This window comes from Globicephala melas, chromosome 6, assembly GCF_963455315.2.
Source record: "Globicephala melas chromosome 6, mGloMel1.2, whole genome shotgun sequence".
Classification (NCBI taxonomy): Eukaryota; Metazoa; Chordata; class Mammalia; order Artiodactyla; family Delphinidae; genus Globicephala; species Globicephala melas.
The window spans coordinates 62,836,461-62,858,318 of NC_083319.1; the positions used below are offsets into that span (position 1 = coordinate 62,836,461).

General features: G+C 37.9%; 1 protein-coding gene across 7 annotated transcripts in view; it reads right to left on the minus strand.

Annotated features, from left to right (window-relative positions):
• The window catches only part of MPDZ (multiple PDZ domain crumbs cell polarity complex component), a 167,851-nt gene that overhangs the window by 47,056 nt on the left and 98,937 nt on the right, over positions 1 to 21,858 (minus strand). For all 7 annotated transcript variants that reach the window (XM_060300935.1, XM_030877169.2, XM_030877168.2 and 4 more), the window contains 5 exons: positions 20,365 to 20,649; positions 19,992 to 20,115; positions 11,464 to 11,662; positions 5,171 to 5,275; positions 1,240 to 1,332 (listed from right to left, as the gene is read on the minus strand). In XM_060300935.1, coding sequence (XP_060156918.1) covers positions 1,240 to 1,332; positions 5,171 to 5,275; positions 11,464 to 11,662; positions 19,992 to 20,115; positions 20,365 to 20,649 — 806 coding nt within the window. The remainder of the gene's footprint in view (positions 1 to 1,239; positions 1,333 to 5,170; positions 5,276 to 11,463; positions 11,663 to 19,991; positions 20,116 to 20,364; positions 20,650 to 21,858) is intronic.

Sequence of the window (21,858 nt, forward strand, 5' to 3'; positions counted from 1 at the left end):
CTGAGTAGTAACATTCCACTGTGTGTATATATACATAAAGATAGATATATAATTTCATCTAATATTTATAATTCTATCTAACTTACTTCTGCCTCTTTCTTCAAGAAACTTAGTATGTTATAATATTTTTTCTGCCACAGATCTACCACTTATATTCTCAATGTGGGTAATAATGTAGAAAGACCTTAATTTCTCTAAGCAGTCTAAACAGTTTTTAAAAAATTCACATCAAAAAGTCATTTTAGATGGCTGAAAATGCTTACTGTCTTTCGTGAAAGCAACATAAAAGGTTTCCTATACTTTGAACAGGATTTGACCTAGAGAATGCTTACATGGGATGGCTGTAGCCTCAAGCTCATTGGTGAGCAAGGAAACTCATAAAACTGCACTACACATCTGCAGAGTAGAAATTTTTCTCTCTCTCGAATTTTGTTTATTCATTGTAGAATAAATATTAAGTATTTACTATGTAAAAGGCACCTTTGTGATGGTCACTTTTAAATCTGTTTAGAGAAAGTACCCAACGATTACTTATATTTTACACTTAATGCAAAATACCTTACATTTTTCTTTAATTACTTTGTGCGTCTCTATATCTTGCCTCCCCAAATGCATAATAACTTCCTTAAAGGCAGTATTTATGCCTTATACTTCCCTGTTTTTCACAAAATCACCTGCCTCTCATCTGGGTCCATAATCGGGATTCAAAAAATTCCTATTACACTTAATCTGATTCTACTCAGCAGGAACATGAAAATACACCTTGGTGATACACAGTAGTATATCCGAGCAGATTTAGGGAAGTCGTCTTTTCTATTATATATGAGATTCGTTCTAGAAAGAGCATGGGTTAGAATAACTGCAGCCTATGATAAGATGCTTACACACACATTTTGAATATATATGCTTGAATATCTAGTTTCTACAAATGCTAGAAAAATTTCAAGTTAACATTTGGTGGTTTACCTAAGATCAACTCTACAAAAAATATTCCAACTACCTATGCCTAATTTTCTCTACTTTATTTAGTCCCTACTATGTGTCAAATCCTCAAATACATGTTAGTTTTAACCCTGTGTGATACAAATTATCTTCTCCACTGTGCCCATGTAGAAATGGAGGGTAAGGGATATTAAACTACTTGCTCAAAGTCACAGTAGCAAGTTGTAATCCAATACTTGAAACCACCCCTCCCCATCTTTAAACACCGAGTAGGTGGAAGACAGAAATAGTTCTTACCGCCTGGATTGATTCCAACTGCTGTATGTTGCATTTTGAAGTTCACTTTCTTCCCCCTCTCCTTCTTCTCGCTCTGGTAGCTCTGGAATGTCTCTGTTAAAGAGTTACACAGTGAGTACTCCCAAATCCTAGTAAAGCCATGCAAGGTTGTCTTGTATGTACTTTACTGTTGGTTTGGCTAAAAATGCAGAACTGCTTTATATTTTCACCATACTTAACTAATAAGTAGATAATAATTTACATTAAGGGGAAAAACAAAACCCGTATTTCATTTTACATAAAAGTCTTATATTAGAATCAATCTACTGTAACTGAGTCTGGAGATACAGCAGAACACAAAGAATCTTGTCTAGTCTGTCTCTTTCCTAATGAAACATGGACAAAGAAAGGAAAGGCATGAAAAGAAAGGGAAAATGCCAGAATTTTAAAGAGAACTATTCAACAAGTTTTTTGGGTTTTTTTTGTTGTTTTTTTTTTTTGTGGTACGCGGGCCTCTCACCGTTGTGGCCTCTCCCGTCGCAGAGCACAGGCCCTGGACGCGCAGGCTCAGCGGCCATGGCCCACGGGCCCAGCCGCTCCACGGCACGAACCAGGGCACGAACGCACGTCCCCTGCATCGGCAGGAGGACTCTCAACCACTGCGCCACCAGGGAAGCCCAACAAGTTATTTCTTAAATGCTTACCGTGCGCAAGAAAGTAGAAGCACCATGTGGGTTATAAGCTTGCAAAGCCCTGATCGATCCCTGGCCTGAAAGAGCTTATCATCAAGTACACCAGGAATGTAGCATCTCTGCTTCCTCAGGATGGACCAATGCTTTCCCTTCAACTTTTGAAGACAGATGGAAAATGCTTATGGTCCAGCTCAGCCCATCCAAAGGAGCCAGACACAGAATTCTCCTTACAGGAAGCAGTTTGCAGTACGCTTGTGTTCAAGGTCAGTTTTCAATTTCTGTAGGAATTCAGATTTTGCCAAATGCCAGGCATACAGCAAAATGTGTCCAATCTGTTAACTGACTATAAATAAAACCGTAAAATAATAACCTTGTCAAGAAACATTTTGTTTTCCCAAAGGAACACTTTGCATCAACAAATGGCATTGTAAGGGCCATAGAGAATGGTTAAATCAATTATGGTGTGGCCTTACGCTGTTAGTAAAAAATGGATTTCTAAAGAAACATGCCAACATGTTCTTTTGAAAATAGAGAAGGCTTTACAAACTCTAATTCAATAAATGTTTGCAGTTGATTTTTATAGAAATTGAAAAAATCTCAAGACAGTGTATGTTCAGATTATATCCATTCTCCCCTGACAGGAATAATGAATTTGATTCTACTCAGCATGAACATGAAAATACACCTTAGTGATACACAGTAGTATATCCGAACAGATATAATTCTATCAAATTATGTCATCTTCAGACTTTGAGATGAGAAGTCATCTAATCCAATAATCCAACTGTGTTTGAATGTTTCCCAACATTTCTGCCCAATAATTTGTCCAGGCTCTCCCTGAACGTCTCATTCTTTCTCTGACCTGAATGTCAGATTTTTGTTTTTCATCTGTTAAAAGGAAATCCACCTGCCTGTGGTTCCTACCCATCAGTTGTGTGACTAAATTCCCCCTCTGTGTAAACTGAGAAAGGAGACTCTAAATGAGGCTGGGGTCCCCAGAGCCTAAGCCCGACAGTGGGACACGATGGCTGAGAACGGCTCCAAAGAAGGATTTTCAAAACGATGTTAAGTAGCTGACTGAGAACTAGTCTGAGTGAAGCTCAATTCGTAAGATGCAAGGCAGATACAAGGCCTAACCCTCTGGAAACACCACTGGAGAGAATATGATAGAAAAAGCAGGTAAGGAACATAGACAGGAGTGAGAACTTTGAAAGAGTATCTAAAATATTCAGTTCTTACCCCTAAAGCCCAAGCTGGGGGAGCTGCTCAGACCCAAGCACACACATTACATCACATGCTCCTGCCCTTTGAGCTATAAGATGATGAATATCCTGAGTCTTCTGATACAAAAACCCCATTCTCTTCAAATGATTCCCCAATCTCAAATCATTTCACTAACTCAGATATGTTCCTGTAAATGTGCTGATTATTCTTTATCCATCTTAGGCTGGGGTTTATGGGTCTTGGATCATGTGCTCCAAAGAGCAGAATGGACCGGTTCTGTTCCCCAGCACTCACTCAGCCAAGAATGAAATTTGCACTCATGTTTGCTATTGAATATCAACGAAATTTCTGTCAACTATAATAACTCTCTTTCATGTGCATTAAGGTGCCAGAAATTGGCACAAAGTCACACAGTGAAGGAGCAGAGGTGAGACTTGAATTGAGGCCATCTTATTACAAAACCTGAACTCTCAACCTCCATGCTATGCTGCCCCATATTTTTATACTGGGCTTGTGCAATTCTTTTTTGGATCCAATGGTTAAGAACATGGAGCCTGACTGCATGCATCTAACCTTGACTCTGCCACTTATTAGCTATGAAACTTGGGCAAGTAACTTAACCTCTCCGGTGCAGATTCCTCCTGTGTAGGACAAAGACCACTTTGTTTTGAGCACCCTTACATTAATAGCAAATATACTTTTTCTGCAGGGAAGCAGCTAGTCACAGCATTGTACAGTTCAGGCCCTTCTCCCTTCTGTGCTGTGAGGGAAGCACAGTGCTGAAAGTGGCTCTTTTGCTCCAATAATAAATTTTTGAGTGCTTTTAAGGCCTCAGAACTTAGTAAGAATACCATGTTATCTTGGCATATTCTTTAATTAAGCCATCTGAAATGATATTTCAGAGGACACTGGAATTACTGATTTTACCACTTTAATAGGAAGTACCAGATAGCTGTAATCAATTCATGTCATTAACCCCGAGATGGAAATTCTAGACAGGAGTATGGCTGAGTTTTGTGCAGGGTGGAATGAATACTCCTTTTCCCATAAAATTCAAGAGGCCCTAAGGGCCATGACATTCTTTGCTTTTATTAAACACATAACACACCTTTCCTTCCCTGACGCTTTCTGGATAGCTGCAGCCATGTGCAATTTGTAAAGGAAAGAGCAATGGGATATCGTGATGCCTGCAAAGTCACTGGACACCAGGGTGCCCTGGGATGTTAGAAATTTTGTGAGCAAACCTCAGAATGTTTGCAAAGCCATTTTTCTCTACAGCATGCTTAAAGAGAAATCTGTTGCTCAGTTGCTAATGCAACTGAAAAAAAACAGGCCCACAGCTGGAAGTGTAAAGTGGTTCATTCTTCCCGGAAAAGCAGTATGACATTATTTCTCTCCCTGTGCTGAACTCAGCATCATCATCAAAACCTAGTTTCTGCCTTTCCTAATGGGGGGGTGGAGGGGACCACTTCTCCTGTATTATTTAAAGGTTCTTAATACACTGCATATCAAAAGGCTTTAAAAAGCCATATACACTATTTCCTAACATGCATACATACAAAGACATTCAGCTCAACGTTCTCCAAAACAGTAAAAACATAACTATTGAAAATGTTTCTGAATCTTTATGTACGTTAATAAAGAAATAAAATTTCTGAAAATGTTTGCTTATGAAAGAGGAAAAGTGATACAATACCATACAAATTGTAGGTTCCAGGGAGTTAATGAAATCATACTCATACCTGGGGTAAATTCCCAAAACTCAGTATGATGAAAGTGCTATACTGAGTGGTACAACTAAAGATGTTTTAATTTCTTGATTTGATTTTTCACAGTTTTTTCCAAATTTTCCACAATATATGATCACTCCTTAAGTAATATGGGGGAAAGGGCTGAATATTTTTTTAAAATCTTGAAAGAGAGAAAAGGAACCCAGTCTTCTTCATTTCTACTACTCTCTGACTCTGGATTCAAAACTCTTCTTTATAACTTGCTGTATCATTCATTCACTGTAGCAGATTTACAGTTTCACTTACCTGCCAGTGTAGGAAGAAAAAATATCCAGTGCCATTATTCCTCCAGACTGTTGTCCCAAACTTATTTTGAACTCTTCTAAGTGTTCTGCAGGCACATAAGTAATTCTGGAACAAGACACAATCCATGAATCCATGAAAGCAAAGGGAAGCAAAGTTTTGCCTGTTAGGGGAATCTTCCAAAATATAAAATAAAATTATATTGTCCCTTCACCTCTACTTTTTCACAGAACTCATTTAAATTGGCTTAACTCAGTGGAAAATCCAAACTTCAAAAGGATAAAGTATCCTATAGGCAAGAATAACAACAGAAATTAAAATTTTAAACACTGCTGATAAACTATGTGTTTACCAATAATTATATGGGGGAGGAAAATAGCATAATATCTATTTCCAGATGAGAACACTAACAGGAATTTTTTGAAATTAAAGAAATCTATAAATCCTTAGAAAAATTATTGTCAGTAATAACATTATTTTGTCCAAAGATTTTTGGGTTCCTTAGCAGAAACAAATGAGGTGAACTCTATTAAAACACTGGGTATACCAAATTACTTTACATTCTCCCATAATACACAATTAATTTTGGACATTAACAAGCATTATCAATAATCATATCCTAGCTTTATTAAATTATTAACTCCCAAGTCTGAAGTTAAACCATTATAAGTTTATGGAAAGACTCTATTACTAATTTGTAGCAACTTCTTATATGTTCATTTTGGTTTCAGAGAAAAGCCTACTGTGTACACCTGAATGGTCTCTTACTAATTCAACAAGTGCTGGCTGAATGCCTATAATGTGGAAGGCACAGAGTAAGATGCTTATTACAGCTATAATGCTTAGAAACTGACATTTGAAAATTTAAGTTTACTGCTGTCCTATCAGGCTACACAACTGATTGACTTGTTTAAGTAGTCTGTTCCGAGATCCTCAAATTAATGAATAGTAAGGCAAGAGAAAGAATGCATTTGAAGTCGGTTCAGCATATTTGTACAAAGACACAAAAGTATGTATCAACAATCAAAAAGACTATTAAAAAAGTCTTCACAAAAATCATGAAGACTATTAAACTGGCTAACCATAGCTTACCCATGAAGACAATAAGTATCAAAACCCTAGCACTGGGCTTCCCTGGTGGCGCAGTGGTTGAGAGTCCGCCTGCCGATGCAGGGGACGCGGGTTCATGCCCGGTCTGGGAAGATCCCACATGCCGCGGAGCGCCTGGGCCCGTGAGCCATGGCCGCTGAGCCTGCGCGTCCAGAGCCTGTGCTCCGCAACGAGAGGCCACAGCAGTGAGAGCCCCGCGTACCGCAAAAACAAAAACAAACAAACAAAAAAACCCTAGCACTAAAGGGCAAAGAAAAAGGATTGTCTTCCATGTTATAAAAAAATAAGAATTATACCAATGGCATAATTTATTGAGTGAGAAGATACATAATTTCAGACATACTGGTGATTTCCATAAAAAGCATTCACTCTGTGAGGTCGCTTAGGTTTAGAGTCAGAGGACACAGTTCTGCTGCTTCTCCAGAGTGTTCTGGTAGGGTACATCACCACCAGTGAATGTCCATATCCTCAATCACAAAAAGGATGTCACTTTTTATGAGACTACGGTAAGCCAAGAAGCACAATACAAACATAACACAGTGCTCTAACAGAGTGTCAGCCAGCGTGGCCACACCTGAGCATTCTGGCATAAGCCGTGGACCCTTACGACACTTTGCGACACTTTTACCTCAAGGATCAAACGGAAGTAAAAAACACAGTTTCAGTGGATTTAGGACTAGGCTGGGTGAGAGAGCTGCATTTTAATTCTGATGCTACTTTATTTATTCATCTATAAAACACCTTCTCTATAGTGTTACAAAAGTATACTGAATAGCAAATTTGCATTTATCCCTTCAAAAATAATGAGTCAAAAATGTTTAACACATTAGGTTGGGGAAGAAGACTGACTGCCTTTACACAAAGAAAACTAAAACCTGAAAAGCCTATTCAAGAAAACTGGTATTATTTCTGAAGGTTCAGTAAAGTTAAAACTCACCTAAATAATACCTTAAGAAAAAAAGCCAGGAAGAGGTGAGGAGAAAAAGCTAGAACACAACAGGCAAAATAAGAATAATCAGTTAAAAGTATTTAATTTTTTAATTGGTTTGAGAAGGAAAAGCTGTTTCTATCCCAAACACTGTTGAAAATGAATTCTCCTCTATATTTATTCAAAGGTGTTTACCCTTTACCAAGAGGTGGGGGAGGAAGAGCTTTACAAATATTTTTCTTATATTTTAGAGCAGTGAGAAAAAGGAAAGAAAGCAGTTTTCATAAATATTTAGCCCAACACAGACAGCAAGGCCATCGGAACAAGCATCCCACAATGCATTAGCCCATGCAGAACAATTATAATACATGCCTGGTCACACGGCCACACAAAACCTCCAGACACCAACCCAGAACACCAAACTACATTATGAACTGCATAAACACACTGAAACTGCTTATTTGAGAGTTGTATTAAAAATTCTTAAAAGCAAACTAACCTTAGGTTACATGTGGAGTGGAAGAAAAAGAATAGCATTAGTGATGCTGAAATGTGACACAGCTATTAATCCAGAGGTTGCGTCTGCATATGCAGACAGGATCGCTCCCTGAAAAAAGAGCTGGAAAGCTTAGTAGTAGGAAGATGTGATTTTAAAATGAGTTCACAATCACCAGTACAATGTGAAAATGTAACCATCTCACAGCTCTGTTGGAAGTACGTTCTTACATAAAGGAGAAAAAAAAAAAGCCAAAATGTATAGACACTGAATCTCTGTCTGGGTCTATCCCCACATCGGGATGTTACAAAAGCATGAAGAGGTTTCACAGACAAGTTGTAAAATGCAGCCATAATGAGCTTTTGAATCACCATTACTCACACATAAAAGGGGGCTCGATCGTCAGCAGGTGCTGCAGAGAATCTAGAATGTGAAGCACACACCGCAGCATCTTTTTACAATGGTGTTAACAAATGTCAATGTCTTGTGCTGAATGTGAGATGCATGTATATGTAGTTAAAAGTGGGTCCTCCTGGTTGTTTTTTCCCCTTTCCACCTCCCTCCTATCTACACCTCCCCCAGAAAAGCATCTGCTCTTTACTGGTGTCTATAGCAGTGATTATTAACAAGCACAGAAAAATGTAACTGCAATCAATCTTTTATTCCTTGATCAGGAATTCATCCCACACTTTAGGTTAAGGCAGGTGAATTCTGATTCAGCTCGGTAATTATCTGGCAGATGTTACAAGCAGCTGCTGCTAAGCGCAAAACCCTGGCTATTATTACAGAAACGTAAGCACTCCTGGCAAGGTGGAGTGCGAAGTGAGACAGGATGCATTCTGGTGAGGCTTCACATCTGGTTTTCCATAGAAAATAATGAAACCTGGAACTTACACTGGCTGTTCCTGAACTCTTGAAACTCAAATTATCTACCCAGGCACGCACGAACACGCATACACAAAGTTCCTAGTCATCTCTCGTAAGCGGCAAAAAAGAAGCCAGTGTGTTGTCTCAATAAGCAATGCTTTTCCTAAAACCAATCAGTTATATAACTGAACCAATTAGAGTCCCTTTTTTTAAGTCCCTGCAATACATTCCTCCACCACCAGCCCAGATTAAGCTAGCTTCCTAACAAGAAATCAAGAGGAAGGAAGAGACATGGATGGAGCCTAGATTAAAGCAATGACCACAACACTTAACTAGCACTTAACATTATGGTTCCATGCAGAGTAATGGAAGGACTAGACTTTCCATTTAGAAGGATTACCCACAGAGTTTTCAAGGTAATTTTACACCTTTTGCTTCATGAAGGCAAGTGACAGGGAGGAGAAAAGGCCAAAAACACCATGCAAAATGCATGGAACACACTGCTCAGCCCTGGTCAATCTAAATGGCTATCTGTTTTACCACCTGACACAATTTTTCTAAAAAAGGACTCTATGATTCTCATTTCTTTTTATCATTTACCCAATGAGTCAAAACTATAGCCATCCTAATCACAGCTTTAATAGGATACCTGAGGAGAAATCAATGTAATTTGTGGGTGTGTTTGTGAGTGTGTGTATGCATGCATGTGAGCATGTGAGAAAGAGACTGACTGACTGACTGACTGATTTCCAGAGGAGGGAAGGTTGTAGGATTTTTCTTATTTTCTCTTTTTAATGTAAGATACTACATTACATTTTGCTTCCTGGAATCCTAAATCAATTTTTTATGAAACTAGCTCTCTAGATACTCTTCACAGTCTTAATAAAGCTGCTGAATGCATAAGTGGGTAAATCCTGGTGCTAAATCAGAGGGTGGGAAAACAAACAACAAAACAAATCAAAACAACCCCCCACAAAAAAACCCCCCACAAAACAGGAAAGGAGAAAAAGGCTTTGTAGCCTGAAAATGTACCTGACTCCTTTTCTAGAGTTGACTAGGTACATGACTTACGCTAAATCAATGTCACAATGATCTTATTTTTGGGCCACTTTTTAAGATCTGCAGTACATTAGAACAGTGAGGTAAGGTTAAAACCAAGCACCGATTCTGGTACTCAGTGCCAAAAAGTGGACAGGAGACCTGCATCAGGGCTCACGACATAAGACGTGCATTATCACACAATAAATCAAATGATCAGTTACGAGACCATCTGTATTTTACAGTACTTCAAAACTACATAAGCTAAAACCCCGGCAGTAAAGAGTCTCCATGTAGATCCTTACCATTCATCTTTGAAGCAAAATGAATGGACACTAGCCTGCAAGTGGTGAGGAAAGCACTTAACGTTTCTCTTTTTATTTATTGTAGAGGCACTGACATTTTTAATGATCTTCGCTTGTACTTGCGTGATTAATAAGATAATTATGGAACCGTCACATGATCTGATGATCTGTTTCATTATAAAATAAAAGTCAAAAAGGCAGGCAAAAATATGAAAGCCCGTGAGTGAAATTCTGCCCTAAAAATAAAACCTCCTTTTTATAAGACAGCAGAATGCACTCTAAACAGCATATATTTTTCTGCTTTTTATTGATAGAAAAATGAGAAACAGGTTGTAAATACAGTTTTCTTACCTAAGCTCTACTGATATGTATTTTGCAGAAGAATAATACAGAATTCAGTCAGTTAGATAATATGAATACAAAAAAAGTCTCCCATACTAGTATTCATCATATCAATTTACAGTAAACAATCTTTCCCTGAACTCTTATTTTACTATTTTATCCCTTATATGCAAATATTCAGTTACTAATGCTAGAGAAAAAAAGGAACGCTTTTACATTGCTGAGGTGTGACAATAAAGTTATTAACTGATTTTTATGCTGGCTCAAGAAATGTCTAGTGACTTAAAAAACAAACCACATATATGACATGCTTTTAGTACATTATGGGATGATGAGAAACGTAAACACTTCCTGACAAAATAGCCTATATGACATACCATCAGACCATATCAACATTTTGGTGAATTCTCTTTTATCATGAGGCAGTTCAACAAAGGATAAATTATGGGTCAGACTGACACTGTTTTGTACGATCTTTACCATGCTTGGCCCTTACAGAACTGGCTGACTTGGAGGATTCATACAGATCATTAGGTAGTGCACAATCTGCTCTATTGAGGCCAATCCAAACTTCTTTGTAAGTTCCTAAGAGTGGACTGTCCTGCTCTATTAAGAGATTTCATATCTCTCACATCTAAGATTTTTGCAGAAATCACTGGAGAATTAAAAATAAAAATAGAAGGCAACATTGTTTTGAAGTATAGCTGTCCCTAGGTATCTGCAGGGGATTGGTTCCAGGGGCCCCCATGGATACCGAACTCCATGGATGTTCAAGTCCCTGACATATAAAATGGCAGAGTACAGCTGGCCCTCTAGACCCATGGTTCAATCAACCTCAGATGGAAATTTTGATCCAAGGTGGCTGCCCCTGAGGATGTGAAACCCAGAGAGAGCCGACTGTGTATTTACTGACAAAGATCTGGGTATATTTGGACCTGTGCAGTTCAAACCTGTGTTGTTCAAGGGTCAACTGTATTTCAGTACTGTTAGTATTAAGAAGTTATTGATTGTAGATATAGTGTCCTAAAGACTACAATCAATACAATCAATAACTTCTCAGGAATAGTCAAATTCTTCAGTGATATATATTAAATAAATATATAATAATTTTTGTATGTCAAACAAAAGTATGTACTGAGAAAAAAATTCTGATTAATGAATTGAAATTCCTGAATTTCCCAAGCCAAAATAGGATCCAAATGATACTTACTTTATGTCTGGCCCAATGAGAGAATGCCTTCTCAACATGGCTCGTGCTTGGGTATTGGTTAAACTGATAGTAGACTCTTCATTAATAGACAAGATGCAGTCCCCAACAGCAATCCGACCATCTCGACTAATGGCACCTCCATGAATAATGCTTCGAACAATCATCCCCAAGCCATCTTTATTAGCACTTACTGTCATTCCTATGGTAAAGGAGGGATACACATTAAATGCATGACTTTCATGGTCTCCCAAGGCAATAGAAACAAAAGCAAAAATAAACAAATAGGACCTAATCAAATTTATAAGCTTTTGCAAAGCAAAGGAAACCATAAACAAAACTAAAAGTCAACCTACGGACTGGGAGAAAATATTTACAAATGATGCGATCGACAAGGGCTTAATTTCCAAAATATACAAACAGCTCATATAACTCAATAACAAAAAAACAAACCACCCCATCAAAAACTGGGCAGAAGACCTAAACAGACATTTCTCCAAAGAAGACATACAGATGGCCAAGAGGCACATGAAAAGATGCTCATCAACATCACTAATTATTAGAGAAATGAAAATCAAAACTACAATGAGGTACCACTTCACACCGGTCACAGAATGGCCATCATTAAAAAGTCTACAGATAACAAATGCTGGAGACGGTGTGGAGCAAATGAAACCCTCCTACACTGTTGGTGGGAATGTAAATTGGTGCAGCCACTGTGGAAAACAGTATGGAGCTTCCTCAAAAAGCAAAAACGGAATTGCCATATGATCCAGCAATCCCACTCCTGGGCATATATCCGGAAAAAAAACTATAATTCAAAAAGATACATACACCCCATTTACAATATAGAACAGCACCATTTACAATAGCCAAGACATGAAAACAACCTAAATATCCATTGACAGATGAATGGACAAAGATGTGGTGTAAACACACACACACACACACACACACACACACACACACACACACTGGAATATTACTCACACATAAAAAAGAACAAAATAATGCCATTTGCAGCAACATGGGTGGACCTAGAGACTATCATACTAAGTGAAGTAAGTCAGACAGAGAAAGACAAATATACCATATGATATCACTTACATGTGGAGTCTAAAATATGACATAAACTTATTTATAAAACAGAAACAGACTCACAGGGAGAACAGACTTGTGGTTGCCAAGGGAGAGGCGGAGTAGGGGAGGGATGGATTGGGAGTTTGGGATTAGCAAATGTAACCTATTATATATATGTATAACTGAATCACTTTGCTGCACACCAGAAAGTAACAGCATTGTAATCAACTATACTTCAATAAAATAAATTTTTTTTAAAAAAGCACGACATTCGGGGCTTCCCTGGTGGCGCAGTGGTTGAGAGTCCGCCTGCCAATGCAAGGGACACGGGCTCATGCCCTGGTCCAGGAAGATCCCACATGCTGTGGAGCAGCTAGGCCCGTGAGCCATGGCCGCTGAGCCTGCACGTCCGGAGCCTGTGCTCCGCAACGGGAGAAGCCACAACAGTGAGAGGCCCGTGTACCTCAAAAAAAAAAAAAAAAAAAAAAAAAAGCATGACTTACAAATTCATTTTAATTGAATTTAGTAATCCCTATGGATTCACAGATAAAAGAATAGGAGTAACTTTTTCAGCAGTAAAAAAAAACAATCAAAAGGAAAGCATCAGTTTCTAACAAAAATATTTTTTAAGTAAATTTAGAAATGTTTGTGAAATTATACCTAAAGACACTCCATGTTAAATACATTAGAGATGAAACAGGGTCTACACTGTGGAGTCAATGTAGCTTAGGCTACGTGATGTGTCACCACTTACATAGAAAGCTCTCTCAGGGAGAACATTTTAACAGTATCAAATCAATTTTATAATAATAGTTCATCTCTTACATATATGAAAGAATAAAGAGCAGGACTATAAATGGAAAATTAGTTCTCTAAGAAACTCTCTGATATTACCTTATTTCTAGATCATTTGTTCATTTGGTATATATTTACTATATGTTTACTATGTGCTAAGTACTATACTGGTAGCTTGATATAAAAAAGCATAACAGAATTCCTAACATCAAGAAGCTTGTATTCAAGTCTTATCCGCAGTGCCTATCACAGTGCCTGAACATACAGTAGTCAGTTGAATTAAACTGATGTAAACATTAATCTATTACCACTTTATTTCCAAATGTGAACTTCAATGAGCTCCAGATTTGGATATTTGATTGCCCTCTTGACATGGTCCCTGAATGATTCATAGGAAATACAACCCTAGTAAGTATAAAATTGAACTCCCTAGTCTCCATCTCCCCTTATTTCTCCATTTGTCCTCCCCTTTTTGGTAATGGTACCACCATACTACTCTCCATTACTCAAAGCAGAAATGTTGGAGTTGTTCTGGATTCCTACCTCTCTCTCACTACCTATATTTAATCCATCACCAAGTTCCACCATTTCTATCCCCAAAACTTATCTTGAATTCATTCACCTTTCTCCACATCCAAACTAAACCTAGACCAAGCCAGCACTTCTCCTGCCTCATTTTTTGAACGAGCCTCATAACTGGGCTCCTGGCTTCCAAAGTTGTCCCTGCCAATGCATTCTTCTCATAGCAGACAGAGCAACCATTCAAAAAAGACAAACCACATCACATCACTCCCTTTGCTAACAATCCTTTAACAGTTTCCTATTGTTCAAATATACAACATACCTACATGGCCCTGTCTATGTGGAATTCCTGGCTTGGCCCTCTCGACATGCACCCTTCTTTGGGCTATGCCCTCCTTGCCCCACGGCCCCACCGTGTTCCAGCAACATGGCCTTCTTTCAGAAATATACCTAGTCTCCCTTTTCAGAGTCTTTGCCTGACACCCCCTTTCTTCAGCTCTTGCACAGCTAACAACTTCTCATTCTTCAATATCAATTCCTCAGAAAAATATTCTCAACAAACCCATCTGAATTAATGCTCCGTTCTCCCCCTACCCTCACTCTATTCCTTCAAAAATATAAGACCTACTGAAATTGAAAACTTTACATAAAATAATATAAATTCACTTAAAACCAAGTACTAAAAGTTCCTTCCAAAACAAGATTATATAATTAAACAATATAAGGAGAGCTGTAACTCTCTTATTAAAACTTTGAGAGAAGTCAATAATCTGTTTTTAGTTTTTTATAATATTTTTAAAAGAAAGAAATTCTCTCTGAATATTAACTTTAACTATACCAAATTAGACATGATATTTCAAATATTTTTTAAAGAATGATCCTGATTACAATGTGTTTCCAACCTCATATTTCATGCCTGGATTTGGGCTATCCAGGCTCCTAGTTACCATTTTCTGATAGGAATGAACCACTAATCAAATGTAGTTAAAAGATTCTGTTGAGATTCATACGAACTATTTTTAAGTGCACTGTTATTAAGGAGCTTACATAAACCAAAAAACAAGTCTAGACGCTGCTTCATCCAAGGGAGGTTTCATACAAGCAAAGAGGCTGGCTCTGAAACGTTTCCATAGGTACGCTGGTTTGCTCTGATGCTGCCATCTTTCCCACCAAGACCCACCAGACAACTATACTATAGCAAAATCAAAATGTATGACTACAAAACACAACTCAACTCAGTGGCCCATCCTGGGAATCTAACCCATCATCTTGTTCTCATTGGCACCATGCATTCTGCAATAAAGCAAGCCACAGACATGCAACAAGTCTTCACGAGCTATGGTCAACATGACCTCTAAATTAATTCTTAACAGCATATTCAACTCATAACTCTACCAGTTATTAAGGCTGTCAGGTCATGTCAACCACATGAACAAAAAGGTTGACATCAGTTAGCTCAGCTTGTATTTTCCTTTCACCAAATGATCATTTTCGGGCTTCAATAACTTCGAGGTAATATCCACTGACTAGATTTTGGTTGTAACTCATAAGATCTCTCAATCTTTTCCTAAAAGAGGTATAGTAGCATAGCCCAAACCATGTACTGTAGAACCAAAAAACTGGTTCCAAATTTGAGTTCCAGCACTTCTAATCAGTGTGGCTTTGGGCAACTCACTTAACCTCACAATGACCTGCATTTTACTCATCTGTAATATGGGGATAATGTCCACTTTCAGGGTTGTTTAAAGAATTTTTTGAGAAAAGCACATGTAGTGTTCCTTTCAAAGTGCTCAGTAAAGTACAAAAGAAAACTCACAGAATATATTTAAAAGACATCTCCAATCCAAAGCTACATTGCTTTCTAATGTCTTAATGCAAATCGTAATTCAGCTTCAAAATGAAGCTTGTTATTACAGCAATGCCACCGCAGCTCTGAGTGACTCAAGGACTCACGTGCCTTGTATGGTCTGTGAAAACCAGAGACAGACTCAGATTTGAGTCCTGGTTCCAGAGAAATTCCTGAGTCTACGTTTCTGTACCTCATCAGCGAAGAAAAGGTTAACACCTTCCTTTCCTTCTTATTTTTTTACCTTCAAGACCTAGTACAACATAATTAGCCAATGTACCACAGACGAATCAAAAATAATCACGATTACATTTTTCAAAGGTCACTACATGCATATGTACATAACTGTGTATATCTGCACATAACATCCCCCCCACTAAATTTAACAAAGTTTAAAAAACCCAGGTTATTCTTAAAATCACAGCAAATGGATGATGACAGCTTTTAGAGAAGCCTATCATTTATTAATAATTTCTTCTGATTATAACTAGGAAAGAAATAAATTACCCAGAAAGTGAAAACTGCAAACAACTTCACATAAAGGAGAGACCTATTCTATGAAAATGTGTTCAGTGACAGACCCTTTCATGACACACTCCTACCAGCACAAAGCCAGTCTCAATTAGATATTCTAAAATGCTACCACACTTTTTGTTACTTCAAGTTGTAAAGGCAACACCTTCCTACATTAAAAGCTTAAATGAATGCTTTAATTAAATTGTTTTAATGTTCTACTGAGATTTTAAAAATAGGCCTTTTTCATTATCCTTTACATCTAGTTACTCTGGGCATCGTAGAATATTGAAATCTCCTCCTTATCTCAAATGAGATAAGAGAGAAATATTCTCGCTTTGGCATACAGAATTTGCACTCCAAGATGCCAGAGGAACTCCACTGGGTCCCAGGAAATCAAACAGCTAACGACAAAGCCCTATAAGCATTTTGGGTATGCACATTATTCAAATAATGGAAACTAAGCAGAAAAGTAAAACTAAAAGATATATATTACATATATATGTTAACACTTTTATATTACAGTTTGGTTGGTAAACTAATGGTGTTATAATTTCACACAAGTAAGTGGTTTAGTCTCACAAAGCAAATTAAAGAGTTCTTTTATATTTTAAGGTTAAAATCAAACTATTGAGGTATAAATGGATTCCTGGATATGAAAGCAAGGACACTTCACCTTCTACTCTTTTTTTTTTTCCCCAAAATCCTAATCACTTTGGTATATTTTTTAAAATCAAAACTCAATGGCTAAAGTAGGAGCAACTAAGTTTCCAACGACAGGTGAGTGGATAAATGAAATCTGGTGTAAACACACACACACAGTAATGTTATTCAGCCTTTTATTAATAAGGAAGGAAATTCTGACATGTTACAGCATGGATGAACCTTGAAGACATTACGAAATAGGCCAGTCACAAAGGGACAAATACCATATGATTCCATTTACATAAGGTACCCAGAGTAGTCAAAATTTACAGACAGAGAGGAGAATGGGGAGGATGCCAGGAGACAGGGGAGAGGAGGGAATGGGGAGTTAGTGATTAATGGGTACAGTTTCACTCAGGGAAGATGAAGTTCTGGAGATGGATGGTGGTGATGGTTGCACAACAATGTGATGTACTTAATGCCACAGAAATATACATTTAAAAATGGTTAAAGTGATCAATTGCATGTTATGTATCTTGTACTACCCTAAAAAAAGGATATATCCCGACGTCATAAGAGAAAAAACAAAAAAATCCATATGACTGTCTCAACAGATGAAAGAAAAGATTTCACAAAATTCAACATTCTCTCAGCAAACTAAGAACTGGTGAGCAATCCACAGGGTCAGACTGTAAAATCAGATGTACTCCAACCCCAGCTCTTACAGCAGCCTCCCAACTGCTTCCGATCTAATTCATCCACCTGTGCCAGAATGATCGTAAAACACACATCTGGTCATGTCACCCCTCTGCCCTCAGCTCCCACTGGCCACTGGCGCTTAAGGCAGGGGGTGTCCTGAGGGAGGTCCTGTGTCCTGCATACGAAGAACTCGCCCGGCAGCTGTCTCCCACCTACCATTCCTTCAGCTTCAACTCTTCCTTTGCCCGCCATTATGCCACACTTCACCCACATCAAACAAACTTCAGTGATGTTTCACAGTTCTCTGCCTTGGCTCTTCCGACTTTCCCAATGCCTCAACGAGTTGGTAGAAATCTCCTTTTTCAAGGACTAAATCAAACATCTCCTCTTCTCTGAAACCTTTCTAGAAACTCCTCCACACTCAGAGAGCAGGGATCAACTCTTCCTTCATTTAAGGCTTCAATGTTCTCTGCATGAGGGTCTCTCACAGCAGGTATGATATTTTAATGCACTGAGGATTTTAGAAGTCAGTTTGTCTACTCTCCTAACCTCATATTCCTTGAGGAAAATGATTATATAATGGTGTCTATGCACAGTAGCCAGAATACAGAAAATAATTAATGTTTGAGAGTTGAGTAAATAAATACACTAGAATAGGATCTCTCATATGGGCTCTGCAAAATTTCTGTCTAATGAGTTAATAAAAAAAAAAAAGGCCAATGACATGTGAGAAATGCTGCATCCTGTAACCTTTTCTTAGAGATCCACAGTGCACATGTGACTATCAAAGCTACTGAGTGATGAAAACAGAAACACCTGTCTCCTTAAGCTTATCACATTCCAAACTTTGAAACTTGGAACCCATTTAATAACTCCCATTAACAGCCGACAAAACTAGTATTGTAAGCAACATGCTTTCAGAAACACTGCATTAGCAGATGAGATATTTTTGACATGTTTAGGTATCTATAGTACATATCCCATAATTAATGAATTAGAGAAAGTTCTGTAGCTTAAGTTATATATTATTCTATTAAATGTAATATATAAGAAATAGTAAAGCTAATTAAGTAGAAATTCTCTTCTATAAGTCTCCATGTAGCTGCTGTTGGTAGCGCCCAGCTGCCAGCAAATGGAACAAAATCTAGAAGGAGGCAGAGACCGGAATCCCAGTCACCAGTTAAGCACTGCTGGGCTTCTCTGCCAAGTCCACAGACACCAATGTGAAGGGTGCTGGCTGGCTACATCCTAGATGGAGGAAAAAGCTCTCTGAAGCACAGCTAACCAGAGAGTCTTGAGCTGTAATCAGACCTCCAGGGAAGCTGATTTATGGCCCTACTGATCAGCACCGAGCCCTAAAGACAGAGCTGAGCCATGTCACTGCTTAACTCAAAAGAAGAACAAATGTGATCTACCTGGATATAATTTTAGCTACTGTAATTAGGATTTTATTTCTACAGCGGGTCTTCTTTGCCCAATTCAGGAGATTTGGGATTATTAACCAGCCACAACCCTGTATAGGTAAAAGAGGACACAAAAATCCTGCCACCTGGGAAGGACTATTGAATAACTGCACTTAAATTTTGGTGGTTGCGCACCTCCTGTCTTTCTAGTCTTTATTTCAGCAAATGAAAGAAATTAAATACAAACTGACTTATGCATAACTGGTAGCATTCAAAGAAACTAATAATTTCCTTTTCCAAAGAATTTAGAATTCCAAATCTCTGACTTTTCATTTTCTAAGAATGCCTTTTCTGATTTGCTGTATCATACATAAACGCTTCGTATATCTTTTACTTGAATGGAAATGAGGCTCAGGAATACTTGTAAATAACTAGGAGAGTGAGGGTTATAAGCTAGTCTGAATTAAACAAACCTGTTAACCATTTCAGATAAAAATAATAAGTACATAAAAAGAATAACCAAAAAAACTAAGGGAGGGATCTCCCTGGTGGCGCAGTGGTTAGGAATCTGCCTGCCAATGCAGGGGACACGACTTTCAGCCCTGGGCCAGGAAGATCCCACATGCCTTGGAGCAACTAGGCCCGTGCACCACAACTAATGAGCCTGTGCTCTAGAGTCCGCGAGTCACAACTACTGAGCCCACGTGCCACAACTACTGAAGCCCGTGCACCTAGAGCCCGTGCTCTGGAACGAGAGGAGCCACCACAATGAGAAGCCCGTGCACCGCAACGAAGAGTAGCCCACGCTCGCTGCAACTAGAAAAATCCCGCGCACAGCAACGAAGACCCAACACAGCCAAAAATAAATAAATAAATGAAAATTTTTTAAATGCTTAAAAAAAAACCTATGGGAAATTTTACAACATCTATTATCTTATCTATACTCAAAAACATTGAAACTATGTTCAATATTTCCTCTTGGCCAGGGGTCTGGGAGGAAAGGTGTACGTGGAAAATAAGAAACTTACCCAGGCTAGAATTGCCTTTTGCTATCGTAATAGTCCTCTCGAAAGATTCTTTGGATATAGTTTGGAGCATGACACACTCAGCAGCAGAGGCCAGGGACCCCTGTTGAATTAAGAACTTGGAGCCCTGTCAGAAAATAAAAATAAGTCATGTGGAAAGGAAAACTAGACTTTGGAGCATGATTTCAACATCACCCATGTTCTCTAACTGGTTGTGCTTTATTCAGCAAGAACCTACAAACAAAACAAGTTCATAGGTTGTCTTCTGAAAATCTCAGTATCAGGAAAGCGCTGGCTCCAGATGAGCCAGAATAATGTAACCCCTCACTGTCCCCAACCTCATCATCATATACAAACCATCTCTTGAGAATGTCACCTTTCCAGCTGAATCAGTCAGCACAGGAGAACTCAGTTCTGCACTTGATATAACTTCATTTGGTCGGTGAGGTTCAGTCCACACTCTTGTGTTGTCACATCCGTATTGCTGTTCAATAGCATTGGCAGGTGTATAATCATTTATGGTAAAGCCAGAAGCAGTCCCCATGCTCAAGTCCACTGAAGGCGGACTCTCGTCCCGTCTTTGCAGGAGATTCTGGGCATATAGCTCCTCCAAGGACATATGCAAGTCAAGTACTGGATCTGAGGAATTTTCAGTAACATCCTGATTAAAGAACAAAAAATAAAAATTATGGCCAGAACTGCATCAATGCATTTCGTAAGATCTTAATGAACAACTATTTAGTGAAAAACAAACACAACATAATTTTTAATTACTCAAGAAGTATCAGCAAACATACATTCTTTGCTTAGTTGATAGTCCAAACACGTTTATTTTTATAAATGATTCTGAATACATTTCCTGCAAATCATACATCTCATACTGAGTCATATTAGTACAATATATTAGTACTTAAGATCATTAAGACGTAATATTCTGTTCTACTAATAAAATTACTCAGAGTTCAATACATATACGAAAAGTAAATATATATTTCTAAATCTCATTTAGAAAGTATCTCATATCCAATCTGTCTGAAAGTTTCTATTCATTATAAAATTCAAAGATAAACAGTATGACATTAATTGATTTCAATTTATAAGAACCTCCAAGAAAAACGCTGTTTGGATAGGGATTTGTAGGTATTTATGTAGTTGAAAAGGAAGTCATACAATTCATACTTTTATAGGGAAATTTTTCTCAAATATTATGCAAGTTGTAGCAGAAGGAATAGTACTAAGAAATGGTGTCATAAGATGTAGGTTCTAATCCAGACTCTCTTATTAACAATCTATATATTACAGAACCTCTCTTGGCTTTATGTTACATAATTTCTAAAATTCCCTGAAACTCTAAAATTCTACAGATCTACATAAATACATGTATCTACTTACAACCCATATACTGCATCACTTATGTGCTTTGGACAAGCAGTGCTCCTCCATGAACTGCTGTTGAATAAGTGTATTAATTGTTCCTTCAATCCTTTTACTGACATTTTTAAAGTATAAAATTAGGGTATGAATACATTATCCTCAAAAAAGATTCAGGCCATACAGAGGTATATTATGTATGCATACAGGGTATAGTAGGCAAGTCTTCCCTTATGGCTCATTCATCCAGTCCTTTCCTCAGTAGAAATAAGGGGCTGGCATCTGTTGGGTGTTTATTCATCAAATTTTTTATGTATCTGTCTAACACATATGTACAAGCACAGATGCACACATTCACATGCACATATACATGTTCATTTTAAAAATCTAAACTAAACTATATACTAAGTAGTACATTTCTACTTGCTTTTCTGAAGTATCTTTAATATCTTAACATGAGAGATTTCCTTGTCAGTAAATATGTTGTCATTGACATATT